The sequence below is a fragment of the Hippocampus guttulatus genome, chromosome 2 (assembly GCF_054856545.1).
Source record: "Hippocampus guttulatus isolate MCC_2025c chromosome 2, RoL_Hgut_1.0, whole genome shotgun sequence".
NCBI lineage: Eukaryota > Metazoa > Chordata > Actinopteri > Syngnathiformes > Syngnathidae > Hippocampus > Hippocampus guttulatus.
Genome location: NC_141262.1, coordinates 29395670 through 29421893, shown reverse-complemented (window position 1 = coordinate 29421893; position 26224 = coordinate 29395670). Strand labels below are relative to the sequence as shown.

The 26224-nt window shown below is 48.9% G+C and overlaps 2 protein-coding genes across 7 annotated transcripts; one reads left to right on the top strand and one right to left on the bottom strand.

Moving 5' to 3' along the window:
- Positions 1-505: 505 nt before the first annotated feature.
- On the bottom strand, positions 506-2353 carry LOC147209457 (histone H2A.Z). Its single transcript, XM_086105402.1, has 5 exons — positions 2195-2353; positions 1850-1927; positions 1658-1771; positions 944-1073; positions 506-856 (listed from the first exon to the last, which is right to left on the bottom strand). The coding sequence occupies exons 1-5, from the start codon at positions 2195-2197 to the stop codon at positions 795-797; spliced, it is 387 nt and encodes a 128-aa protein (XP_085961528.1). The 5' UTR covers positions 2198-2353; the 3' UTR covers positions 506-794.
- Positions 2354-8036: 5683 nt separating this feature from the next.
- Positions 8037-25949, top strand: lrch4 (leucine-rich repeats and calponin homology (CH) domain containing 4). 6 transcript variants are annotated; one of them, XM_086105399.1, is made up of 18 exons: positions 8040-9632; positions 17927-18071; positions 18157-18286; positions 18383-18488; positions 18555-18801; positions 18882-18966; positions 19066-19195; positions 19631-19725; positions 19800-19852; positions 20287-20448; positions 20968-21039; positions 21115-21169; positions 21252-21306; positions 22419-22508; positions 22584-22675; positions 22741-22878; positions 23492-23569; positions 23944-25949. In XM_086105399.1, exons 1-18 carry the CDS (start codon positions 9461-9463, stop codon positions 24127-24129), a joined length of 2091 nt encoding a protein of 696 aa, XP_085961525.1. In that variant the 5' UTR covers positions 8040-9460; the 3' UTR covers positions 24130-25949. The 6 variants fall into 6 exon arrangements, with proteins under 6 accessions (XP_085961522.1, XP_085961524.1, XP_085961525.1 ...); XM_086105397.1 differs by lacking the exon at positions 8040-9632 and adding exons at positions 13703-14383; positions 14454-14549 and having other exon boundaries at positions 22419-22675; XM_086105396.1 differs by having other exon boundaries at positions 8037-9632; positions 22419-22675.
- The last annotated feature ends 275 nt before the right edge of the window (positions 25950-26224 follow it).

The window sequence follows — 26224 nt, the reverse complement described above, 5'->3', positions numbered from 1 at the left end:
TCATATTTAACATATTTTTGAGATGCAATATTGTCTGTCAAATTGCCCCATCCATCCATTTTCTGATCCACTTCTCCCTCAGGAGGGTCTCAGCACATGCCCGACCCTATCCCAGCTGTCTTTGGGCAGTCGCCAACCCATCGCAGGGCACACAAAGACAATCAACCATTTGCACTCACACCTCAGGTGTGTAGACTGATCACAAAACCTACAGTGTATGTTTTTGAAATGTGGGAGGAAACCCGGGGAAAACCCACGCAGGCACGGGGAGAGCATGCAAACTTTACACAGGGAGGCCGGAGGCACTGAGGTTGAGGCGCTAGCCACTCGACCACCCCAAATTGCTTCATTTCAATTATAAAATTCTCACGGTCTGATTGTTCATTTCTTTGGACTGCCAACCATTGTGGGTCAAATTCTCAAATGTGAAATATAGGCTCAAACGCACTGGCCACAAATCATGAGATCATGCAACATTTTTAGGAAGCAGAGACAGACCCACGTGCCCCTTTAGGGCTTTATTAAAACACCACTTTAACAAGGGAATGCCACACAAACATACATAAAAAAGGGCAAATTAATAGGGACTGCAGCACCACGAACGGAAAAAAAAAAGAGCTTCTTTGAAGCCACTTTTTTTAAAAAAATACCCCCAGGTGAGTAGATGCAAGCTGGAACCAAACTTGACTCCTACAGGTGTTCTACACTAAAGACAAGGAGAAAAAAAAAGGGCGTGATGCAGACGTCGTCCTGAGATGGCGCAACTTCTGGAGGACTTCCCCTCACGCTGCCCGTTATACAGTCTTCTGCTGGCCCTTCTTTCCAATCAGAGATTTGTGGATGTGCGGGATCACTCCTGTTAAGGAAAAAAAAAAATCGAATAAATGGAGCTCGTGGCCAAAGAACGCGGCTGAGGGTTGAGGTGCCGCTGTCGCCGTCTCACCCCCGCCGGCGATGGTGGCCTTGATGAGGGAATCCAGCTCCTCGTCTCCTCGGATGGCCAGCTGCAAGTGGCGGGGGGTGATACGCTTCACTTTCAGATCTTTCGAAGCGTTCCCGGCCAGTTCCAGAACCTGAAAGGCCAATAGTTGAGACCCTTAAGTCCCAAGTTCCCCCTTTCTTAAAATCCCGCCATTCAACCGTCATTTCGTTCATGCTTCCATACCATGTTTCCTTCAGACCTTACACCGACGTCTGTGCGGTTCCATTGAATCTTTGCTCCCTTCCATCCCTCTATCCTTGTTATCCCTCTTACATACTTTTTGCAACTTTCTTCCATTCCTTCTCATCTTACATCCTTTTCTTCCTTACTACATACATCCTTGTTTCCTTCCACATTTCCTCCTTGACAGTCCACATTTCTTTCCTCCCAACGGCACATACATGATTGTTACCACTCAATTACTTACTTCCATCTCCGGGCAAACATCCTTCCAGCCCAGTCTTCAATGCCCCCTTAATTTCAGACACTTTTCTCTTCCACACGTCCTTTCGCTGCAGTTTTGTTCTTAGCCCCGTCATATGCTCGTACCTCTCCTTTTCATGCCATCATCACGAACGACGCCCGTGTTTCCTCTGATCCCACCATCGCATCCTTGTGTAATCCTTCCCTCCAATCAGTCCATTTCTAAATAGCACCTCGAAGGCAAACAGTTACCTCGGCGGTGAGGTATTCAAGGATAGCCGCACTGTACACGGCTGCAGTGGCTCCAACCCTGCCATGACTGGTGGTCCTGGATTTGAGGTGCCTGTGGATACGTCCCACCGGGAACTGAGGAGCGAAATGACGGGAGGAAGTGAGTTTGGAGCCCGACGAGAGTCTGGCGGAACAAATGAATGGCGAGCGAACCTGCAATCCGGCTCGCTGAGAGCGCGAAATCGCCTTCGTCTTGGTCTTTCCGGAGTCTTTGCCCGCCTTGCCACCAGCCTGCGGGGTGGGAGCAAACAGGCAAGCAAGCCCGCATTCACGAGCTGACGCCACTCGGTAGAAATGAAACCAAACGGCCAGTGGCGAGTTTTAGCGCCATATTTGTATGGCTCACTCGTAAAAATCGAAGCTAAGCTAAGTATGCTAAGCTAAGTGGAACTAGTCTCGCGGAATACAAACGCATCGGCCCGGATTCTAAAGCCAGGTTTAGGAGAAGCGTTAAAAAATGCACATCCGTGGCTCACACAGAAAGTAAAACGAACTTACCATGTTTAATTCTTCGAATAGTTCCGGGCCGCTGGAGCACAAAAGCTAACTAAAAAAAATAAGCCCAATATCTCAACGGACGGTTTGAACTACAATCCCCGCCTATAATTGTCCCTAGTTATATAGACAAGTTACATCCGGGTTCGCAACCAGGACAAGTTTATGCCAATCATATTGTACAAGGAAGGTCATTCAGCCAATCAGCGGGACAAGATTAAGTTTTGCGGGAAAAAGAGACTCGTTTCCTCTTCTGAGTCATTATGGGTAATGTAGTTTTAGTCGTTGTCAAACGCTGGATTTTTGTTTGTGGAACTTTAATGTGAATCGCACAATCAGCTAGCTTCTCAAATGTAATTTTCATTTTAACGAAATCGAAAAGAGAATTCGAGTGGCAGTTTTTGTAGTCTTAAAATGAAATGACAGCGTGGGCACTGGACAACAATGACACCGTACCTGGGTGACTGTGCAGAGGTCAGGCGAACTTGGACTGTTTTATCTGCATAAGAAAATCCTTGTATGTTTTTAGCCATTTATTTTGTATTATCTCACTAGCAGAGATGAAGGGTTCGATTCCGGCTCTGGCCTCCCTGTGTAGAGTTTGCATGTTCTCCCCGTGCCTGCGTGGGTTTTCTCTGGTACTCCGGTTCCCTCCCACATTCCAAAAACATGGGTGGCAAGATATTGTCCGTTGGTGTGAGTGTGAGCGCGGATGGTTGTGCGTCTACGTGTGCCCCACGATTGGGTGGCAACCAGTTCAGGGCGTCCCTCGCCAACTGCCTAAAGACAGCTGGGAGAGAGCATGCCCCGCGACCCTCCTGAGGAGAAGCGGATTGGAAAATGGATGCATGGGTGGATTATTTCACGAAATCCTTTGGTGATTTCTTTTAAAAAAAAATCAAATTGCGTTAGTATTTGTAAAACAATTGTTTTATTAACTGTAATTAATCAGATTGCAAAGTGATTTTGTTCCTAGAATTTACTATTTTACATGTTTTATCTGCACAGGTGGCCTTTTTTTTAACTTGGCCGAATATAGACGCTCCGTCACATAAATTTACGCACTCCTGGTGCACCATCTGAAATCTATCAAATAGCCACACGATGGTAGTAAAAGCTCAATTATTTGTCCCCCCCCCCCCCCCCCCCATCAGCATGAACCTGCATCCACTTCTACAAAATTGCTTCTCTTGACAGATACGTGAAAATTAAAAATGTGTCCAGATTCGGAGACACTTTAAATGCTGGTGTGTGTGCTTGCCGCGCCACATGCACAGCAGTTGTCGGAGCCGGTCAGCATAAGTCACGTGCCGCTCATTCTTGCAACAGTCACTTTCTCCCTTGACCCCGAGAACACTCTCCTGCGCCCTGCCGCTGTCGCTCACGGAAAACTGCCGGCTCGTTTGTCCAACCCACTCGCCGTGTACAGTGGCTGCGAATTTTGAGGAGATGGAGTCAATTTAACCAAAGGTTGGATTCTTCTTAGAAAACATTGGTCATAAAAATTGACCCAATTCTTGGTGACTTGAACTCATTGGTATGAGTATTTTTTCTCCTCTTGTTGGATGCACATCTTCATCCACCGCGCCACCATCAACCCACTGTGCTGGGTATAAATAAGCCAGCATTGGGGCCCAGTCCCTTTTGGAGCCATAGAAAATCGATGGTTTCTTATCTCAATTGACTGGCAACCAGTCCCGGGTGTACCCCACCGTTAACCCCTGCCCCCTAAAAAAAATAAAAACAAGCGTTGGCACCGCACTTGTAAGTAGTTCAAGACGCCACTTTGACACAATCCCTGCCGGAGGATGCAAGAGGAAGTGACATTGAGGGCCCAGAGGAAGAAGGGCGTGAGAAAGTCCGAGCCTTTCTGCGCCGGGCCTCCAGGGCGACCCGATAGAAGACATCACATCACGCACAGTGAGAAAAAAACTTCCTTCAGTCACTGCATTTCCTCATCGACCGCGTGCACAACAAGTTTGAAGTCCGCATTCGGAGAGGGACAATGTCGAAACATTTCTCACCAAGTAATCGCCCAAGATGGCCGCCTGTGCGCCAGTGTGTTCGGCGACGCTCCTGCCATTTCGTTTTTTTTTACTTTTCACAATGCTTGTTACCTCCCTAACAGCGTCTCGGTTGGTTTATGATCGCCGATCGTTGTTATTGATTCAACAACACGTCGGAGATTCGGCCGCGTTTTGGCAAGACGGTGGTGAAAAGACGCTACCTCTGTTCTTGGCTAACCTGCCGGCTAATCTCTTCCGCGTTCACTCGCCCCCTTCACAGAAGCGCCGCCGCTGTCGCCGCGGCAAACGTAGCGGTCAGCTCGTGAAGCTAAAACGGGACCTGAGGCACACTTTGATCGCTCCGGCATGGTTTATCCTCTACCCCGTCGCCTCGTGCTTGCTTACAGTCGTTGGCTCTCCCACCGCGCCACGGCATTTCTACCCTCCACGCCTTTCTCGGGGAGGAATCCAGCGAAAGCTTTTGAGGGAATTCCCCCGGGCTCGGCGATCGGAAGAGGCAATCCCTCCCGTTGCTACTCCCTCAAGGATCGCGTTGTTAAACGCCCGGTCGCTGACGAACAAGACCCATATTCTGAGGGAGTATTTCCTTTCAAATGACTTGGATTTCCTGTGTCTGACAGAGACTTGGGCAGGTACTGGTGAGTACAACGCTTTGCTTGAATTGTTGCCACCTGACTGTGCTTTCCTCGATACCCCGAGGACATCAGGCCGTGGTGGAGGAACGGTGTCTTTAAGAACAATTTCAAATGTAAACGGTGCACATTCACCACATCGGCCACCAGCTTTGAAGCAACCTTCTTTGAAGTCGGTCGTGTTTTCCCGGTGCTCTGTGCTGTCATTTACCATCCTCCTAAATACAACAAAGACTTTTTAAGCGACTTTTCAACCTTTCTTGCGGAAATCAGGCTGTGATATGATCATATCCTCCTAATGGGGGATTTTAATATCCATGTGTGCTGTCTGGAAAAACCACTAGCAAAGGACTTCCTAAGACTTATCGACTCTTTTAATTTCGTGCAGTATGTGACCAGCCCGACACATGAACAAGGACATATTTTAGACCTTGTCCTTGCTTATGGTCTACCGGTGTCAAATCTGGAAGTCCTTGAAAATGGGATTTCTGATCACATGGCAGTTTTATTTGACGTAGTCTTATCGCATGCTGCTGTGAAATCTGCCGCTCCGAGTTGTAAACGCCGAATTTTTAACCCTCGCACTGCTAGTCGTTTCTCTGATGCCTTTAATAACCTTTGCGTACCCTCGTCTAACACAGAGGAACTCACCTCTTGGTTCAACTCATCATGCCGTGCCATCCTGGATTTGGTGGCTCCCTCAAAAACTGTGCTCCTAAACCCGAGCCATGGTTTAACGACATTACCCGCGCAGCTAGGCAGGGGTGTCGCAAAGCCGAACGCAAGTGGAAAAAAGACAAATTGCATGTCTCTTATCAAATTTGGAAAGACTGCTGGCGTAACTACCAGCTCACAGTAAAAGAGGCCAAAAGAGAATATCTGTCGGACCTAATTCAAGCTAACCGTCACAACCCACGCGCACTATTTAAAACGATAGATTCTGTACTCAAAACCCCTCTGCCTACTTGCTCGGATTCTTCACCCGAGATGTGCAACAGATTCCTTCAGTTTTTCATTGATAAGGTCTCTACAGCGAGGACTCCAGTCTCAAATACTGCATCTGACCCCTCTGTCCATGTTCCATGTTCAGCTATGCTAAATTCTTTTGAAACTGTGTCCTTGACGCTTTTGGAGGATGTAGTTCGCCAGACGAAGCCATCTGGCTCCCCTTGCGACTCTCTTCCCCCGCACTTCTTTCAGGAGGTTCTCCCAAGTGTCGGCGCATCGGTCTTGGATATCATCAACAGCAGCCTCTCTTCTGGTATAGTTCCCCAACAGTTTAAACTTGCTGTGGTCCACCCCTTGATCAAGAAACCTGGTCTTGATCCAGATGTGCTGTCAAGTTTCAGGCCCATTTCCAAACTGCCTTTCATTTCCAAAATTCTGGAAAAAGTGGTGCACATGCAGTTGAAAATTGTCTTGGGTGAACATAACATCTTGGAGGTCTTCCAGTCAGGTTTCAAGACGATGCATAGCACGGAGTCAGCCCTGTTACGCATTTCTAATGACATCCTCCTGGCAAATGACGCTGGAGACCACGTGTGTCTAGTTTTATTGGACTTAACTGCAGCATTTGATACAGTGGATCACAGTATTCTGCTGACTCGTTTGCAGCACTTGGTGGGCATTGGCGGCAGTGCTCTTGAGTGGTTTAGGTCCTATTTAGCTGACAGAACCTTTTGTGTCAGCCTTGGCTGCTCTGAGTCACGCACTGCTCCCCTATCATGTGGTGTTCCACAGGGCTCAATACTGGGGCCTCTGCTGTTCTCGTTGTATCTGCTCCCATTGGGTTCCATCTTAAGGAAACATGGTATTCCCTTCCACTGCTATGCAGATGACTGCCAGATCTATGTCCCACTGAGCAAGAAAGACGCCTTCTCATTAAGGCCACTCCTATCCTGTCTGGAAGAAATCAAAACCTGGATGGGACAACATTTCTTGAAATTCAATGAAAAGAAGACAGAGGTGATATTGTTTGGTCCCAGTGGCCCCTGTACGTCCCATCCTGTAGACTTGGGCCCCCTGTCTCCTTATCTTAAGTCAACAGTCTCAAACTTGGGCCTTAAACTGGACAGTGATTTCAAACTTGATCGGCAAATTGGTGCTGTTGTTAAATCCAGCTTCTTTCATCTTAGACAGCTGGCCAAAACAAAACCTCTCCTCTCACATGAACACTTTGAGACAGTAATTCATGCCTTTGTCACATCCCGGCTCGATTACTGCAATGCCCTTTACTTTGGAGTCCGCCAGTCCTCCATTAAGCGCCTTCAGCTGGTCCAGAATGCCGCTGCTCGCCTCTTGACTGCTACTCGTAAGAGGGAGCACATAACTCCTACTCTGGCATCCCTTCACTGGCTCCCCATACATTTTAGAGTTATTTTCAAGATCCTCTTATTTGTTTTCAAATCTCTGAATAATCTAGCGCCACCTGAGCTCATCCGCCCCTACACACCTGCCCGCCGCCTCAGGTCTGTGGACCAGACATTATTAGAAGTACCAAGAACTAAACTGAGGCTCAGAGGGGATCGAGCCTTTTCTGTTGCTGGTCCCTCCTTCTGGAATGACCTCCCACTGAACATTCGGCAAGCCTCCTCGCTGCCCATCTTCAAAACCCTCCTCAAAACTCACTTGTATTCTTTGGCATTCGACTCAGCATGACTTAGATTTGTTCTTAGTTTTTCTGTTTGGTGCTTTCTACCGCCTTTATTACCGATTTGTCTTACTGTTTATTGTGCATGTTAAATTGCTCCATGTACAGCACTTTGTATGCAGCGATGGCTGTTTGAAAGTGCTCTATAAATACAGTTGACTAGACTTGACTTGACAAGTGTGTTGGGTCGGCATTATTGTCCCAGATTGACTTAGACGCGTAGTAGACAGAATGAGATGATCCGTAACTCGGAAGGGATTTTACATATGCGTGGACCCCCTCCCGACTTTCGTGCACATTAGTCCCATTTGCAGCCGGGGGTCCTGCAGCACTTTGACAGATGGTCCAATGGGGTTGCAGGGGTGGGAGGAAGGGAGGCTACGAGGGCGAAAGAGTGGGCTGGATGAAGAGGAATGCAAATAGATGTGGTTTGTGGGTGTGGGCGTGGGTGTGGGTGTCAGTCATCTGGTACCGAAAGAGAGAAGATAGTAAACATTAATGGAGGCAACAATGCTGTCCTGCTCACAATGGATTTGCATTTATCCATCGCGTTTTTCCTCATTAGGACGCACGTTTTGGCCGAGACGGACGAGGAAGTCAACACTGGACTTGTCTCCAGCAGGGCACGTCGAGAAATCACATTTGTTTCAGGTGCTCTGTGATGAGCTGGCAGTCAAACTTGGGTAGAAGTTGCCCCTTGCCCAAAGTCAGCTCAAAACGCCACCCGAGGCATATGTCACAGTGAAAGACCGATTATAAGATAAGATAATATAAGATAAGATGTCATTTATTTGTCCCACACTGGCCGAATATCTTATCAGGGACGATATTCGGCTTTGGCCATTTTTTCCCACTCCCAACGGCCGATAAGCATTCCATTAAAATTGGAGTTACCTCACCCCTGTGACCTGCTGTACCTGAGGATGCACATTTTGTTTTGGAAGTTCAAATAATGATAAGAACAAGTGAGAAGTGATATATTCAAATTTCTACTAGGCCTTTATTGTAATTTTGCACAATTAAATTTACTGGCGAAAACTTAGTAAGTAATGTAACTACACTGTATTCATTTTCAACATTTTCATTGACTGTTACGTAGCATGCAACATCCCCGCACTTTTGCTTTTTGCGTAGAATGTTCAAACAAAGATGTCTAGTTTTCTAAGATTGGAAAGTAAACTTTAACATGTTGCAAATTGAAGAGGCTGGTTGATAAACATGTCATTAAGGGAATTTAAATAAACCAAGAGTTGGGGGTTGTATTATTGTATTATATTATAGTTAGTGTGTGCGTGTGTATGTGCGTGTGTATGTGTGTGTTTAAGTGTGTATTCTTTTTTTCGTTCCTTAGTACAGTACAGTAATTGTATCTGTTGATTTGGGACTAATGGCTATTTGTTAATGTTGTTTGACACTTCCCGGCCACCATAGCTCGTCGAAGGTTCCGCCCCGACAAGTGCACTCTCTTTTTGGGAGTACTGGGTTACAACTGTCAAAGTAAAACATGTCCAAACGACCCCCAGTTAGCGCACAACACACTTTGCGGTCAAAACACAAGACGGTTGGACAACTACGCGAGTAGAGCCTTGACGTGGGACAGAATGCGGCCCGCCGGATGTCATTGCTCTTTGAGTGTACGAGTTGTTAGGCTTTAATTGTGTAAGAGAACGCCGGTCCCGATGTGATTGGTGCGCCACTGGCGCGCTCCACGCCACTTCCTGTAAACTTGACAGTTTGAGCCCAATCTCCAGGCTATGAGCTGACGCGAGCGAGCGCCGTTCATGTGTGACGGCCGCGACGAACCTCCCAACACTTTTTCGTTCCGTTTTTCGCCACCATGGTCACCCGCTCGTAGGTTTTTGTATTTCGGGAGCAATAAAGGAGACGGCGTGGCGCCGGAAGCGTGACGCGGACGCCGGCAACAAAGTAAGGAACGGACTCCCGACGTGAGTGTTGTTTGATGGAGGCTGGGGATGGAGCCCAGTTGCCGGCCACAGTCGCGGCCAGCCGGAGTGTGGAGAAAGCCTTGGAGGACGCCGCCGCCAGCGGGGCTCTCAACTTGGCCAACCGAAAACTCCGAGAGTTCCCCCGCAGCGCCAAGAACTATGACCTATCCGACATTACACACGCAGGTAAGTTCAAGTTTCAAGTTAGCCTTTTTCGCCTTTTGTTTTGTCGCCTCCCGGATCGGGGTTCCACCCCTAGTCGAGCAAACGCTTCACCACGATTGCTTTCTTTCAGAATATTGTCACTCAAATCAATTTTATCTCCAATCGATTTACAACATTAATGAACATTAAAATGAATGGGACGGGGGACACACAGCCTATCTTTCGAAACGTGATTTTGATTAAGAATAGCCAGCGTACATACGGTATTGTACTGTATCAATTTTTAGTTATAACCCCCGTGTTTTTATGTCGTTTTGGCCACGTGAAGTCATTATTTTTACGTTCGTGGTGAGCGTAAGGAGCGTTATTCGCATATGCTACTTCATTATTGTTCAGCTCGAAAAAGCAGAGTCGGAGCTAAGTGGCCGATAGTGGCCCCTTCGTGAGTGGATGGGTCATTCCGCCCACCCCACTCTGAAAAATAAAAGTATTTATGCTCGGACTGCTTCGCCCAGTCCACTCCACATGACTTTCTTGGGACACCGGGTGAGAGAAAAAACAAAAACAAAAACAGTAGGTTGTTGACAAGGTACGCAAAATGCAAGCACAAAACACAAGAGATAATCTGTCCTCTCGTTAGAGCTAAGATTGGTCCTAAAAAAATCGAGCCCGACCCGAACCGGCCCGAGCCCCATCACTTAACTTGATTTGCAGGCCTGAGCCCAAAGCAAACCCGACATTTCATATTTTATTTGTGAGGACTCGGGAGGCGGAGGGGTGATTTCTGATAACAAAGCCTGTCTTTTGTAACGAAATCTAAGTTAAACAAGACTGTATAAACATTTACATCTTTTATATTTTTGTTTCTGAAGAGGTTACATTAAACAACAATTTTCCATCATTGACGGATTTTTTCTAAGAGTGGACGGGGAAAATTTTGACGGGTTGAAAATTGGGCCGTAAACCACCGCAGCAGTACGTCCTTAAGAATCTAGCGCGGCACTTTAAGGAAGAGAGAGTCGCAGAGAGACAAAGACGAACAATGACGGGTGAATACTCGACAGAGACTGAAAGGAGTTCTTTGAATTGTGACAAGAGTTTAGTACAGTATGTGTTGTGATGAGGCCACTTCTGTTTTTTTGCGAACCACGGTCTCTCGTGGCCAAAACTATTCACGGCCTCGAAAAAAAAAAAAAAAAAAAGCGAGAGAGAAGCCCAACCCGAACCCGAAGCAATGATTGACATTTTAAGGCCCGGGGCGGCCCGATCTTACCTCTACCTCTCGTTGCAAAGTGAACTGATGATGGCCGGATGTTGTGAACATCACTGTCATCATGAAGTGGGAAGGTTATTTTTGTCTACAACACAAGCCCCAAATAAATGCCTGAACAAAGATTTATAATCGGACTATCTATCTATCTATCTATCTATCTATCTATCTATCTATCTATCTATCTATCTATCTATCTATCTATCTATCTATCTATCTATCTATCTATCTATCTATCTATCTATCTATCTATCTATAACTTGGATGAAATATGTTTATTTATCTCTTTATTTAGAAACACTCCAATATTTCAAATTGACTGATTATGAACAACTGATTTTTTTCCATTTCACATCAGAAATTGGCCAAAAATGTTGATCCATCTTTTTCCAAAGTAAAAAAAACAAAACAAAAAAAGAAACCAAACGTTCTTGGCTCTCTTTGCCCATTACGTTTATCTGAGAATAATTGTTTTTGGGGCTGGAATTGAGAGGATCTGGATAATTTTACATGAAACAACGCCTCTCAGCTGATAATGGACTCTCAAAATAGTTGCAGATGAATTTGCTAACCAATTAGTTGTTGAGTAATCCATTCATTGTTGCATCTTTGAATTGAGGAAAACGCTCACATTTGGCCCCGATTGTAAGTTTGCGTGTAGCCCAGTTTCGTTTGGCTGCCGGTGACGAAAGCGTCATCGCGCGATTGGATGAAGGCGGACTACCGTGTCGCGGCCGTGCGCAAAAAGAGGATTATGTCTTCCAGGTTGACTGAAATGTATCTCTGGCTCCGGCGCGAGCTAAAGCAACACCCGCCGTCCTCAGCTAATTATGACCATCTGCGCCTTGCGAGCCAGGTGTCCATCCTACGGGGACCAAGAGGCAAAGCACACAAGCTGACTGTTATTTTTGACGGTATTCTTGGTTTGGATCGTTTGCTGGTGGACTTGGTCTTTGTGTTCACGGTGATTTGAGGGGCTGATGAGAAAGCCCGGAAGTGTTCCCAATCATAATAGATACAGAAAGAAAGAACAAGCTTCCCCTCCTTCCTGCCTTTCTCGCTCCCTGGCGGCAACTTCTCAGCTCCAACAAGGTCAAAGGTTGTACACGCGCGCACAAAGAAGATACGCTTCCGGCGAGAGGCAAACAAAGCTCGGGCCTTGTAGGCACATGCACGGTTTGCCGTTTGATGAGCAGACGCGCCGCGCCGTCCATCCTCAGGCTGGACGAATCATCAAGGCGCCGCCGTATCGAATGTCTTTACTCCTGGACTGACTTTGATAGTGATGCTCATGTTTGGAATTCACAGCGGACAAGGTGCAGCATTTTCTCATGAGATGATAACAATGTTCATCATACTCATGTTCGTACAGTGTGGAATTATTATTATTATTTAAAAAAAAAAACATCCATTCCAGCAGAGCAAGTTTGTTTTTCTACACAAGAAATTGCTTTTTCACTGCCAGAGTTAATTAACTCATTCAGTACCAGCCAATTCTGGACCAAGTCTGACCAAGTTTAAAAACGTCTTTGGGAGTGAATGAGTTAAAAAAAAAAACTGGTGGAAAAATGGCTGAAATACTTTTCCTCTCTATTTCAATAGAAGTACACTGAGCTTTGGAAAAATAGACTGGCTAAATGCAATTTCTGAAGTGCCAAAAATGTGTTTTTTGGGTCGGTTATATGCAATATCTGTTTTGAGAACAAATTTTTCAAAATAGTCCTTCTCAATCTTACATAGTGCTCGTACTGAGAATAAGAAACAGAACAAAACACATTCAATTGGATCGGCTCGATGTTGATGCTATCGTAGCTTTGCTACCGTCGTGAGCTGCCGAACAATCGCAAGAAAAATGCTAAATTAGCTTCGGATTGAGCTTCCCAAAAACTTGGATGTGCTTTCACATTTGACAAGTTTAACCCCAAAACAGAACTAACAGACCACAACAGTACGTCTACGATCGCCAAGACACACTGTATGGATGCGAGCTAATCTGACATCGCGTCACCAATTAAGATTCATTTCGATGCCCGACGGACGGTCACGCGTATAAGCGCATTCGCTCGCGCTGCTACGGCCGCAACCGACGCCCAGACATTTAACGGGCTAACGGTTAGCCGCTCACCTCATCTCGAGCTCATTCGCCGACTCCCACGTCACTCACCACGTTGCCCAACCTTTTAAAGCCGCGCACACACACAAATTCACAGATATGACAGTGTGGAACGCGACGACGGAAACCTCGCGTGGACAACGATAGCTGTGTGTCACGTGCACATTTTGGCGCGGAATCACGCAAACTCAATTCTGATCTGATGACTCGATTACATCGATGGAATATCGGATGGTGACAAATGTTTTTCCCGCGTCGGTGCGCGGCTGTGCGCTCAATGTGGAAGGAGCTGTTTACATCAGCCGCGTGCGGTTGGGTGAGCCCGTGTGCAGACACCCGCTTGCTTTATTTCCCCCCGGGCTGCGGATGTGGGCTCACCGTCGGCTTCCGCTTTGCGTTTGTCTTGCCGTTAGAAACGGCACACAGCGTCTTGCCGCCCCAACCGATGCGCCGATGTCAGTGATGCGTCTGCCTGTTGCGGCAGCATTTTTCAGATTCCTTTTTTATTTTTTTATTTTTTTTTTCGGATTTGCAGTTGACCCCGGAAGCGTCGGGCGGCATTCAGTCACGCACGGGGAGGCCCAGCCTTGCTCGATGATTCAGATCGTGAGTCGCACTTTGAAAGTATTTCAAAGCTCCGTGGCAGCTGCTTGGAAGGGGGGGGGGGGCGGGGATGAGCCCTCCCCAGTCCCTTGGGAGGCAACAAGAGCGCAGGCAGTCCGCCTACAAGTACTCACTTTACTGGCGCGAGGCCGGATTCAAGGCGCTACTTCTGGCGTTTTGTTTAGTTTGCTGGCCGCAGCGCAAGGAAGCTCACTGAGGGTGTGCAAATAGCTGACTGGTGTGTGTGCGTGCGTGCGTGTTGCGGGGACTCGCTGGTGAATAATGAAAGGCACGGCGGCGGTTATGCAACGGGGCTGATTCATGAACCCGCCGCACGGAGGAAGTTGGTGATGTGCTGCGTTTGGCCCTTCCAGTTCGGCTTGCGTTTGGGCGTCCAGAAATGAAACCTGCCGCCGAAGCCCCGATGGGTCACACGAGCCAGCGGCGCACCTTCAGCGATGCACATACTTGGCCTTCTCTGCGGTGGGCGGCCGCTGTGTTTTCACAGCTCGGCCGCGCGCAAGCCGTTGCCACGGAGATCGGAACGTGTCGCCGTCGCCTCCGTCTGTTTGCACGTCTCTCGCTTTTCACCGCGCAGGATTCGCTTTCGGACTGAATGCCATCGATCCCTTCACGGCCCTCGCCCCCTAAACGCAGAAAACGTGGCAAGTAGCGCCCCACGGTACCGTACGTTCTTCCAGGCGCAGCGATGAATCGATTAGCAAATGGACAACAATCTGAAATTTCTGCTCACTGGTGGGACGACGAAGGCCTTTCACATTACCGGTGAGGCAAAACGTAAGCGGGCTTCCTGGAGTGGGCTTGCGATGCAAAAATATATCTTTGTCATCCACAGCGTTTGCTCCGAGTTGCAAGTCAGTCAGTGGGAGGGAAAGCTGTGCGAGGTGGAGGAGGAGGAGATGGAAGTGTGTGGGAGGAAATCAAGTCAAAGGTGATTTGTTGGCCAAGGACATGACATTTGAACATCACTCGGCGCCGTTCTCTTCTGCTCGAGCGCTCTTTGGCCGTGACGATGTAGAAACACTCGATAAGAGCCGCGCTTGAGGAAGCGCAAAGTGTTGGACGCTCAGCCCTCGCCAAAACGTTTAGGGCGCCCGACGTTCGGTAGTTACGAGCCCAAGTGAGATCCCCGAAAGTTTCAAAGTCGTCTCAGGTGGCCCCCGGAATAAGATGGCGTTATGCCCGGCCGGCATAGCGACCTGGTCCTGCTGCAAAATTGTGGAACTCTGTGAATAATTGACGCCTCTCCAAAGGGATTCGTAGTCATCGATAAGTCGGGCCGCACGGCGAGGCGAATTGAAATCAACCGCGCAGTGTCGTCCAAGGCAATTCCGCAAATGGCAAAGGCTGCAATTTGGAGGCAAAATAACAAACTTCTGCGACTCGGTGGATAGGCTTCACTTTCTAATCCTCCGTGCCACTTGATTTCTGGGCGAGGACCGAAGAACGTTGCCTCATGATGAGCCAAACCCTTCGAGCGTGCCAAAATACGGTCTCGGTTCCTTAACTCATTCACTCCCAAAGACGTTTTTAAACGTCTTTTCAGACTTGGTCCAGTATTGGCTGGTACTGAATGAGTTTAATTATGGTCGACACCGTCGACCGACTGAAGTCTTGACCCATGTTTGTGGGTGTCTGGCCAAAGATAGGTAATCCCGTCGCACGAACAGCCATGGCGGACGAGGCGCCCCGTTGAGTCCAAACGTCGTAGGCCGAGTACGTCGTAAACCCGAGACTTGCCGTAATCTCGGTCCATCGGTCGCATTCGGGGGATACTCGAGTCCCACCGCCGCCATCTAGAGACATCCACTGCATGCTGTATGTCGAAAATTCATTTTCAAGTTGCATGAACGTTCATTCACAAGGAGAGTCTGAGATTTTCCGAAGCGGACGGACTGCGGCTAAACCTCCTTGTTTGCCGAGGATACGCGCCACGTTCAAAGCCACTCCCGCGACCTGAAACTCCAGGCCGTAGCGAGAGGCTGCCATGTCGTGCTGTAGAAAAGCGCCTGTTCCCGCTCAGTCGCCGTCAAGAGATGAGCGCGACGGTCATGTCCAAATCGTAGCTTCATGCTAAACATCATGTCCAAACGCGTAGAGTAGAAACGGCAGGACGGCACCACCAGCATCCTTTGGTTCAGGAAAATCCCATCCTGGCCTTTCCACTTGTATCGGACTCGCGTCGCTTGATAAGGAACGTTGTCCCACATTCTTGCGGGGCCGCGCAGCATTTTCATCCCTTGTCCAGTGACCCACATTGAAATAATCACATAGCGTTGCTGAGCGCCAGCGGCTGGCAACTTGCATTCAGACCAATGAGGTCTCAGCATGTCATCAGAGAATCCAACAAGTTGGTCTCTTCTTCTTCTTCTTCTGTTTTTCTTAAACCGATAGAAGAGAGCCCTGAGCCGGGTATGCGTGCGCAAGCTACCATCTGGGCTAGCGTTAGCGCTACTCTACACAGCAGCGCCTCATGACATAAATCAGGAAAAGAAGGAGAGGGAACGAAGCAGCGCGACGGAATGTTGTTGAAAATGTCGGCACGCGTGCGTCTACGTGATCATTTATCGAGTCTGGAAACAAACGGAAAAAAAAATAAACGATTGTATTCATCCAACCATAAGGCGTGACGGGGGCCCGCTGACAAAACGAGGCACCGAGCAGCAGTTGAGTGAAGGTGCTTTTGCGTCAAGGCGTTTGGGTTGACATATTTGCTGTTGGCCACTTTGCCCGCATCTCGGCTGTCTCTCGGACAATAGCTCCGGATAGCGGACGGCCCCTCGGCGTTCCATCCCCCAGTGGAGACCATTCTCGCCCCCCCCCCCCCCCCCCCACCCCACCACCTTTTGTTCGCATGGCTCCCCCGCAACTCAAAGAATCATCACTCCGGTGCGCCAGCGTCTCAGTCCGTCCCGGTGCGTGCCTCGGATGATCCCTTTTCCATGCTTGTCATCCAAAATGGCCTCCTGCGGCCACGGCGCTTTCCCAAAACAAATCAGCGAACGGCCACCGGGCGCGCTGCCGCTGACTGCCGTCCGTGTTTCGCCAAAGCAAAGTGCTCGGTGGATCTTTTTCCGAGTCACTGCTGAGAGCTGATTGCAGCCGTTGTCAAACTGACAATTTACATTGACAAGTAATTGTTGTTTTATGTTCTTTCTTTTTTAATTGAAGCGCGTACCTCCATGTCGTCGCCTCATGTGTCGAAGATTTGCTCATCAACTTCATATTTTCCCACAATAGTGTTCGTCCGTCAAGTCCCGCTGTGGAAGAATTCTTGAAGTGCGCTAAAAGTGTGAAAGTGGCAAGGAAGAAAAATGAAATAACTAAAAGTGGGGAAAAACCATTTTCATGAATGGGGGGGGGGCGGTAAAACAAGAATGTTTTTATCCATCCATCCATCCATTTTCCGAACCGCTTGATCCTCACTAGGGTCGCGGGGGGTGCTGGAGCCCATCCCAGCCATCTCCGGGCAGTAGGTGGGGACACCCTGAATCAGTTGCCAGCCAATCGCCGGGCACGCAGAGACGAACAACCATTCACGCTCACACTCACACCTAGGGACAATTTAGAGCGTCCAATCAGCCTGCCATGCATGTTTTTGGAATGTGGGAGGAAACCGGAGCACCCGGAGAAAACCCACGGAGGCCCGGGGAGAACATGCAAACTCCACACAGGGAGGCCGGAGCTGGAATTGAACCCGGTACCTCTGCACTGTGAAGCCGACGTGCTAACCACTGGACTACCAGGCCGCCAGAATGTTTTTAATAAAATGAAAATCCACCAACATGACATTTCACGTTTAAAAATGCACTAAAACTTATTTCACACATAAGCTTACAAGGTTTGTTTTGAATGTGCTGTTTTCCCCCTCGGGGGGGGGGGGGGGTATTAATGTTCGGCCGTACAGTAGAACGTAGCTTGGGAATTGTAGTTTACTTTTTTGTGACCTTTTTTTCCCTTTTGTAATAAAAAGTACCGTACAATATATTTTTTTAAAGAAATAAAAACGAACAAATCTGCTCTAAAAAAAATCCAAGAAGCTCTGTGAAGTGCAGTTCAGTTTTATTTAGAGGACATTTGCAAGCCGTATTTTTGAACCGTTTCTTCCTTCTAGCATCCATCTTTGATGGAACTTGGCATTTGAGCTGAATCAATCGAGTAAATGCCAAAATATTTCAACCTAAACTGTACATCTGTGCCAAATTCCGTTGAGTCCAGTCAGACAAGTGAAGCGGCCGGCCGGCAAGAGCAGCGCGGGAACGGGGGGAGACGACGGCTGAATTTGTACTTTTTTTTTTTTTTTTGCAGACCTGTCGAAAAATCGTCTGTGCGAGCTGCCAGAGGAGCTCGGTCACTTGATCTCACTGGAGACGCTCAGTCTTTACCACAATGGGATGCGTTCGCTCTCCCCCTGCCTGGGGAACCTCCAGGCCCTTACCTACCTCAATCTCAGGTACAACGCGCACGCACAAGGAGCTCATCTTTGAACAACGTGTGGCCACGCCAAGAATCCCAACCGTTGCGTTTTGCCCCGGCAGCCGTAACCTGTTGTCCGGTTTGTCCGCGTCCGTCTTTGAGCTTCCCCTCCTGCGAGTGCTCATCGTCAGCAACAACAAGCTGTCTTCGCTGCCCGCCTCCGTCTTTGCCCTCGCGCACCTGCGACAGCTGGTAGCGTACACGCGCGCGCACGCAAACGCTCGGACGAATTTCACCCCGATGGCGTGCTTATGGGCCTGCCTTTTTTTTTTTTTTTTTTTTTCCCAGGACGTGAGCTGCAACGAGCTGCGGCGTTTGCCTCCGGAACTGGGCCAGCTGGAGTGCCTGCGGGACTTGAAACTGAGGAGGAACCAGCTGACCTCCTTGCCCGAAGGTACGCGAGTGAGCTGCCCCGAGAAGAAGCAGAGCGCGAAATTGCCCTCCCCTCTCCCGCCTCCAGAAATCTCGGAGCTCCCTCTGGTCCGCCTGGACGCGTCCTGCAACCGCATCACCCAGGTGCCCCTGTGCTATCGCCACCTGCGCCACCTTCAGAGCATCTCGCTGGACAACAACCCGCTGCAGATGCCCCCCGCGCAGATCTGCTCCAAGGGCAAATACCACATCTTCAAGTATCTCAACATGGAGGCCTGCAAGCGCAGCCAGGAGGAGCTGGAGAGGCACCTGCGGCCCACTGGCTTCAACGGCTGGTCAGTGACTTGCGCCCCGCCCCGCGCCGCCGCCTTTGCTCGACACCCGCCGTGACGGAGAACCCGTGGTCCTCTTGCAGTTTGTCTGAGCAGGAGCTGTTCGGGGGGCCGGACTCGGGCTTCAACAGCGTGGACAGCGGCAGCAAGAGGTGGTCCGGCAACGAGGCAAGTCCCGACCCGGGTCGCCGTCGTCGCGCAACCATGTCCGCCTGCCGCTCTCATGACCGAGCCCCCTTTGCTTCACACTTGCGTGTGCGCGCCCAGTCGGCAGACGACTTCTCGGAACGCTCCCTCCGCATTTCTGAGCTCGGCAGAGACCAGAGAAACCTGGAAGAGGAAGAGGGGGAGGGGGACGACCATGACGACGAGGAATCTCCTGGCGAAGCCAACAAAGGTGAGGACCAGATACCCGTGTTCAATTCTTCCCGATGAGGCGATCATCAAACTAACTTCAACCAAAGCCTTTTCAAACAAACAAACAAACAAAAGTGAAGTAAAATCATAAAAAATAACGAGACTCAATCATCCAAAATAAACGGGCAATGATCTTGTTTGAAAAAGCGAAGGACGTCTCGTGATAAGGGCCCCCAAAAAAAAAAGACGATTCTGCCGAGCTTCCCGCTCTTCCGCGACGATTGCGGCTCTGTCAGCCGTCTCTCGTGGCTCTCCGGGACTTGGGGAAAAGAAATCGCGTCTTTCACTCGACGTGACTCAGTTTGATCGGCTCGTCTCGCAATGCGGCGAGCGACTCGTGCGACGCGTGATCCGAATACTCGAGCCGAGTTGTCGCTCCTCCGAAACTTCAGCCCTCATTCTGCTGCGTCCGTAGTCAACGGCCAAGCGGGTGACGGCGGCGCGACGGAGGAAGAGGACCAGGACCAGGACGTGAAGGCGGAGCGTCCGGCGGCCCTGGCCGCCGCGCCGGTATGAGGCAAAAAGATGCCGATTGCGCAACATCCTCTTTTCTGTTGTTGATTGATTGTGTCACCGCTTTGCAGGGGCCGAAGGAGAGCAGCGCTTTGTCCGATAACAAGGACGCTGCGATACGCCGGTATGTCCCCTCGTGATCTTTGACCTGCTGTCAGCGCGCTGATGAAGCCTTTTCCCGCGGCGCCGTCCGCGCGCGCTGGCAAGGTCACGCCGCACAAGAGCCGGGGAAAGTCAATAGACGGCAGTTCCCATTGCTCGCTCTTGTCGGGCAGACGTTACCTCACCTCTGACCGCTGCTCTAAGCGGCTTTAGTTAATTTGATTCGTTTAATTTTTTTTTTTCAATGAACTGGACGATGAATAATCGATTGGAATTTTACTCCGCTGCCAATGATCAGAATTGAACCTCCCAAAAATTCATCTTGGCCCGGTTGATGAGCCGACAAAAAGTCAGCAAAGTTGCTTGGGCTTTCGGTGGAAATGCACTGTCGGTTTCATGCCTGTATGAAACTTGGCTCTGACGCTGTCGTCTTATTTCCCGCGTTCTTTGGAGCAGGTCCAGTCTTCATGTGGAAGTTTCTGCGCCGCCGCCGTTGGCCTCGCCGTCGCCCCAATCCCCCTCCAGCCCCACCACGGAAGAGCGCCGCCGGCCAGGAACGCTGCTCATCTGGCAGGAGCGAGAGCGCCAGCAGCAGCAGCAGCAGGGGGAGAAGGCCAGGTACTAAAACTTGATTCTAGTCCGAGGTCTGACGGACGGGGTGAAGCGTCTTTGGATGTGTCTGCAAGACAACGCCTCAAACGGTGTTGCTTGAAAATGTTTCTGGCGAACGGGGTCGCGATTGCAGCGGTTTGGAGATTTCTCCCTCACTTTCTTTAGGAGCAAAAGTAATGGGACGATTGGCCGCTCTGATGATCCGGGGACGGTTCCTCCGAATTCGTTGGTGATGCGTAAAAGCGGCGGGATGAATTTCAAAGCGTTACCTGCAGACACATGGCGGATGATCAATCTGATAGTGGGACTTGAAAAACAGATTTGTTTATGACTTGTTATTGTTTCAAAAAATAATATACGGGGAAGAATAATCGCATCTTAAACGACAGTCACAAGATGACAAAACAAAAACTGTTTGGACGCAAACATGAAGGCCGAAGATTTGGGCTGGCTCGGCCTTCTCCAAAAGGCTGGACTTGTTCCATCGTGCTGATGTCATGATCCGCGTCTGTGTTTTTGCTGCAGCTTGCTGAAGTCATTCAGTAGAACAGGAAGTCTTGTGGCCTCTGCAGCGCCGACAGGAAGTAGTCGCTCCGAGTGAGTTGAGATTTGATCACGTCGAACGCGATGACGACTTGCGCTGCTCATCAATGGTCTTCTGGCTCCCTCTAGCGGCCCGTCTCCAGAAGGCAGTCCCTCCCGCGGCGCCCTCCGAACCGGACGCGCAGTGAGTTGTGCTCGTCCTCCCTCGTGCGCGCTGCAAACGCGCCGACGCAACCTTGTTCACCGTTGCCTCGCCTTTCCTTCAGAGCACCGAACATGCCGCCGCTCCGTCTTCTCTTCAACGCGCCAGGAGCGGAACAGGTACTTTGATGGATTTACCTGTTGGCTGTGGGCCGCAACATTTACGTTTGACAAATCTATCAGGGGTGCCCGAACCTTTTCCTGTGGGGGGGCCAAATAACATTTCCCTTCCCTGACGGGGGGCCGGGCTCACCGTGTAACAAAAAGTGTGACCATCGCAGAGGTGTCTCAACATAAACATTTATTGTTTTTCCCCAAATCCACATGTAACCTGAGCATTAACCCTCTCTGGGATCTTGACAGGGAAAAAAAAATTTAACAAGAAAAAAAGACTATTAATCCAAAAAAAAATACATAAGATAAGCAAACCTTTCTTTGTCTCACAATGGAGAAATTTCCAATTTACAGCAGCAAAATGGTGAACGGGAGAAAGCATATGTTCATTTCATCATGTCCTGGGCTGCTCCCTGGACACTCTGGAGGAGGTGGGCAACAGGAGGATGCTAGCCAAGCTAAAAGTTATGATGGACAACCCCCCCCCCCCCCCCCCCCACCCTGACAGCACCGGGTGGCTCCTCCAGCCAGAGACGGATACACCTGCGCTGCAAGGAGGAGAGGTGCTGCTGTCAGGCTATTGAAGAGATGGTCCTGAAAACCTGGACTCACCCCCCCCCCGCTCACCCATTTTTAATCTACCTATATTTATATTTATTAATAGACTTTTTGTCTTCTACTTTCTCCCTTTCATCATAATAATAACCAATCTGTTTCTCTCTGACTAAATCATTTTGCCATTTTTCTGTTTTATTTAACGTGATTGTTTTATTATTATTATATTTTTTTTTCAGGGAGGGAGGTGGTGTATAATGTTCAGTTCCATGCGTGTACAAGTCTCAATCACGTGGACTCATTGAAAGAGAGAGGGAAAAAAGAAAACGATAATGCATCTCTAGTATCGTTCAGGGGGCCAGGCAAAAGGTGGAGGCGGGCCGTCTCCGGCCCGCGGGCCGTAGTTTGGGGACCCCTGCTCTATATTGTAGTGCTGATGGATTGAAATACAGAGGAAGAGAATTGCTTATGAAGTGCCAAAATGGAGGAAAAGAAGTCATCATGAGATTTATTTTTCCAAATTGTTCAGCCATGTGCCAAAGTAGGACTAAATTCTCTTCCAGAGGGAGCGGCGTCTCCGCCCTCTGCGCCGAACCAGAAACCCAACAGCTTCCTTTTCCGCACGTCGTCCCGCAGCAACGTCCGACCCGCAGGTGAGCGCCGAATAAACCCAAGCGGTGAGCTCAGCCAGGGCCGGCCGGCGATGCCGCTATCTGCGTCGTCCGCAGGTTTGCCCGTCAGCGAGATGAGCAGGAGCGAATCCCGCGCCACCGTGCGCTCGCCCGACCGAGAAAGCGCAGACGCCGCGCAGCTGCGCAAGGTGAGCCGGATCGTTTTGACTTTCATTCGGAAATGTGTCGCCGCTCGCTCACGATGTTTTGACAGACGCTGGAAGCGCGCCTGAAGATCACGCTGGGCGAGGACCTGGCGGAGGCGCTGTGCGACGGCACCGTCCTCTGCCAGCTGGTCAACAGTGTTCGAGCGCGCTCTGTGTCCATCATCCACGTTCCGTCCCCGGCTGTGGTGCGTCTCATTTCACATGTTAAGTGGACACGATGCGAGAGAGAGAGACAGAAACAGGGATAAGAAATGAGTCGGGCGATGAATCGGGGATCGGAATTTATCACGGTTGGCATCAACCTAAAAAAAAAAATCCTAATAGGTGGGGCCTCTTTTTAACTTTTTCATTCCACAAGACGTACTTGTACGTCTTTTTAAAATTAGGCCCCGCCTACCAAGGACGTACTTGTACATCTAAGTCTTTTTTTTTGCGTCATAGAGAGGAGGGTCTGATGCAATCTGTGAATGAAAATAAGCCGTTTGCATTGTAAATCATGTAAAAAAGCGACCAATAGGTGGCAGTGGTGCCTCACATGCTTGAAACGCATTTGCTTTTACATAAAGCTCATTTTCTCCGTTTTTTGCCCAGGAATCGCCATTTTCATAAAACTTAGCTATTTTGTAATGCCGATTGCTGAAGAATGGAAAAAGATAGAAACAACACTTTTTTTTCTGCTGAAAGAAGGGAGTCCAAACTTTATTTTGCTAGGCTCCATGTTTATATAGCATTGGAACAAAATATTCTGTGGGCCTTGCAAGATTAGTCAAAATCGACCGTTTCTTTGTTGTCTTTCAGCCCAAACTGAGCTCAGCCAAGTGTCGACTCAACGTGGAGAATTTCATCGCTGCCTGCCGCAAGCTGGGCGTGCCCGAGGTAGAGTAGCAATGCTCATGACTTGGACTTGGATCGCACACCTTTCAAGCGACGAGATTTCTCACCGGGAAGAGACGGACGGCCCGCTCAAAAGGGGGCACGTCAATATGCGTAGAAGCCACAAGGTGGCGACAAAGCAGCGCCTCTTCTTTTAGATGCCAGGCCGACTTCGCTCGGGACACTTGTGACTGCTTTCTAACTGCTTGTATCAGGTGTTGTGTGTTGCTCGTCACAGTTGGACCGACGACACGAGCGGCATCAACACGCCCGCGTCGCCGGTCCAAACTTGGCTTTTGTCCTCCCCTGCTTCTAACACTTCCTTGTCGTGTCTTGTTTTTTTGTTTTGTTTTGTTTTTCCTTTTTGCCCCGTCCAGACGGACATGTGTGCGTGCTCTGATGTGCTTCTGTCTAAGCCGCCCCGCGTGTTGAGCTGCGTCGAGGCCTTGCTGGGCCTGGAGGACGGACCCCCGCAGTCCCCGCTGCTGGCCGGAGATTTCCTGCTCTTCTACTGCGCCGCCATGGCTCTGCTCTACGTCCTCTACTACTACCTGCTAGCCTAAGCCCCCCCCCCCCCTACACACACACACACACAAAGCACTGAAATGCCTTCGCTTAGCCTTGTACCACGTAGAAAACCACTACAGGTCCTGCATTTTCTCCCGAGAATGTCCGTCTTATACAGGGTGACAACATAGTGTGAAGATTTTTTTTTCTCCTTTATTTGTATTTTTTGCACTGCTTGGGTCTTTGAAAAAAGGAAGGGGCCGTGTGAGCCGAAGATGAACTGTGAATCTACTTTAAGATCGGTTTTAATATTTCCAACATGTACAAATGAGACCCGAGTGCCTCCAAACCGAAAAGACTTTGACTAGTGTCCAAACTCTAAAGGTACAAACTACACACTACACACACACACACACATATATACACATTCATATACGTGTGTGTGTGTATATATATATAAAGATTTTTGTTCCAACATGTCGGTGATGTTTGACGACCATCTGACTTTGTATAAATGTAAAAAGAATAATATATATTTTTATAATTTGAAGTTTGTTTTGTTGCAAGGTTTTCACTAAGAAACTCGCAAGAGCTTCCGAAGGGAAATGAAACGTGATCGATATTGCACCATTTAGGCTTAAAATAACTGAAAATTTGATTTTGTTAATTTTTTTCCCCTGTTATTTTGCCATGGGTAAATCCTTGATCCCCTCCAGAGTCTCCCGTGTCTAGTTGACAAACACGGCCTTACTGCACATTTTGAAACGCTTCTGAAATATTTCTGCATTGATGACAAGTTCAAATGGATGACCCAAAAAAAAAACCCCCCAAATAAATTCAGTCCAACTATCGATATGTGTGCGCCGCCCATTATCCGCTCAGACCGATTTCCAATCCGACAATCGGTCTTTTGCTGACTTGGATCCCATTGGGGCAAAATTGTCAAAGCGAGCCCGATGCTCAGTACGCGCACCTGATGTATCTGCCGTACTGCGCGTAGACAAGTCAAGGTCAGTGAAGTCGCTGCACTGTTTTGTATCGATACCGAGGTCAAACGGATGACCACTGCTGTACGTGGATTTCTCGTTGTTTTGCTTTCTCCATTTGTCCCGTTAGCTCGGCTGTCTCCCGCTGCTGTTTTTCTACTGTTCCGGCCTTTGTTTTGGCCTGCTGTTTGCATTCTAAGTATGAATTCAAAATGTCTATTTTTTCAGTCGATCCGGCCCATGCCGCCGGTTTCCAATTGAACTCCGAAATATGTCCACAGAGCAGAAATTCCCAGCTATCTCTTATATATTTATACGCTTTTGAGACTCCCTTTTTCAAGTTTCTACAAATAGATTTGCTACATTTGTTCTCCCCTCCTGTTGTGAAGAATGTATTAAAATGGACTTTGACATGTTGCTTTTTATGGTGGTATTATTAAAAAAAAAACTACACGCGCAAAATATCCCAATTTTGCCTTTAAGGGAGCTGGACCTGCCTGTGTGAGTATTACTAAACGATCAATCTGAAGTTTGTTATTCAAATTCAACATTTGCATCAATCTGTAAAATTGTACCAACTTTTTTTTTTCTTTCCTCCTCTGGCCTCAGGATGATTTGTGCCCATCCCAGCTCACCGCGGAGGACGACGGCCTGAGCAGCTTGGCCCGCACCGTCCGGGTTCTGGAGGGACTGGCTGGCATGACGTGGCTGGAAAAGGCCTCGCCGTTGAATTGACGGTGTGACAAGCTCAACGTCGTGATGGTGGACCTCTGCGATTCGCAGAGTCATTGGGTCATTCCAGAATTGCAGGATATTTTCTGTCCACCTTCAATGAAATGACTTGGCGGTACATATCAACAGATAAATTAGCTTTTGGGCTCTGATTGTGATGCCTTGTAATTTTCATTTCATCCAACATTTGGAAGAACGTGCTCTGACCCGTTGCAAGCACATCTTTGTGGCCTCGCGCACAGGTGTCAAACTCAAGGCTCGAGCGCCAGATCTGGGCTGCCAAATGGTTTTATGTAGCCCGTAAAGGCAAACTCCACCAGTTTTTCAAATTCCATGAAGATACAAACGTTTCCCGGGTTAGCATTTGAAAAACAAGCTATCCCTTAATTTGTTGTGTATACGTCAATACTGGAGTGTACGTTTAGTTCCATAT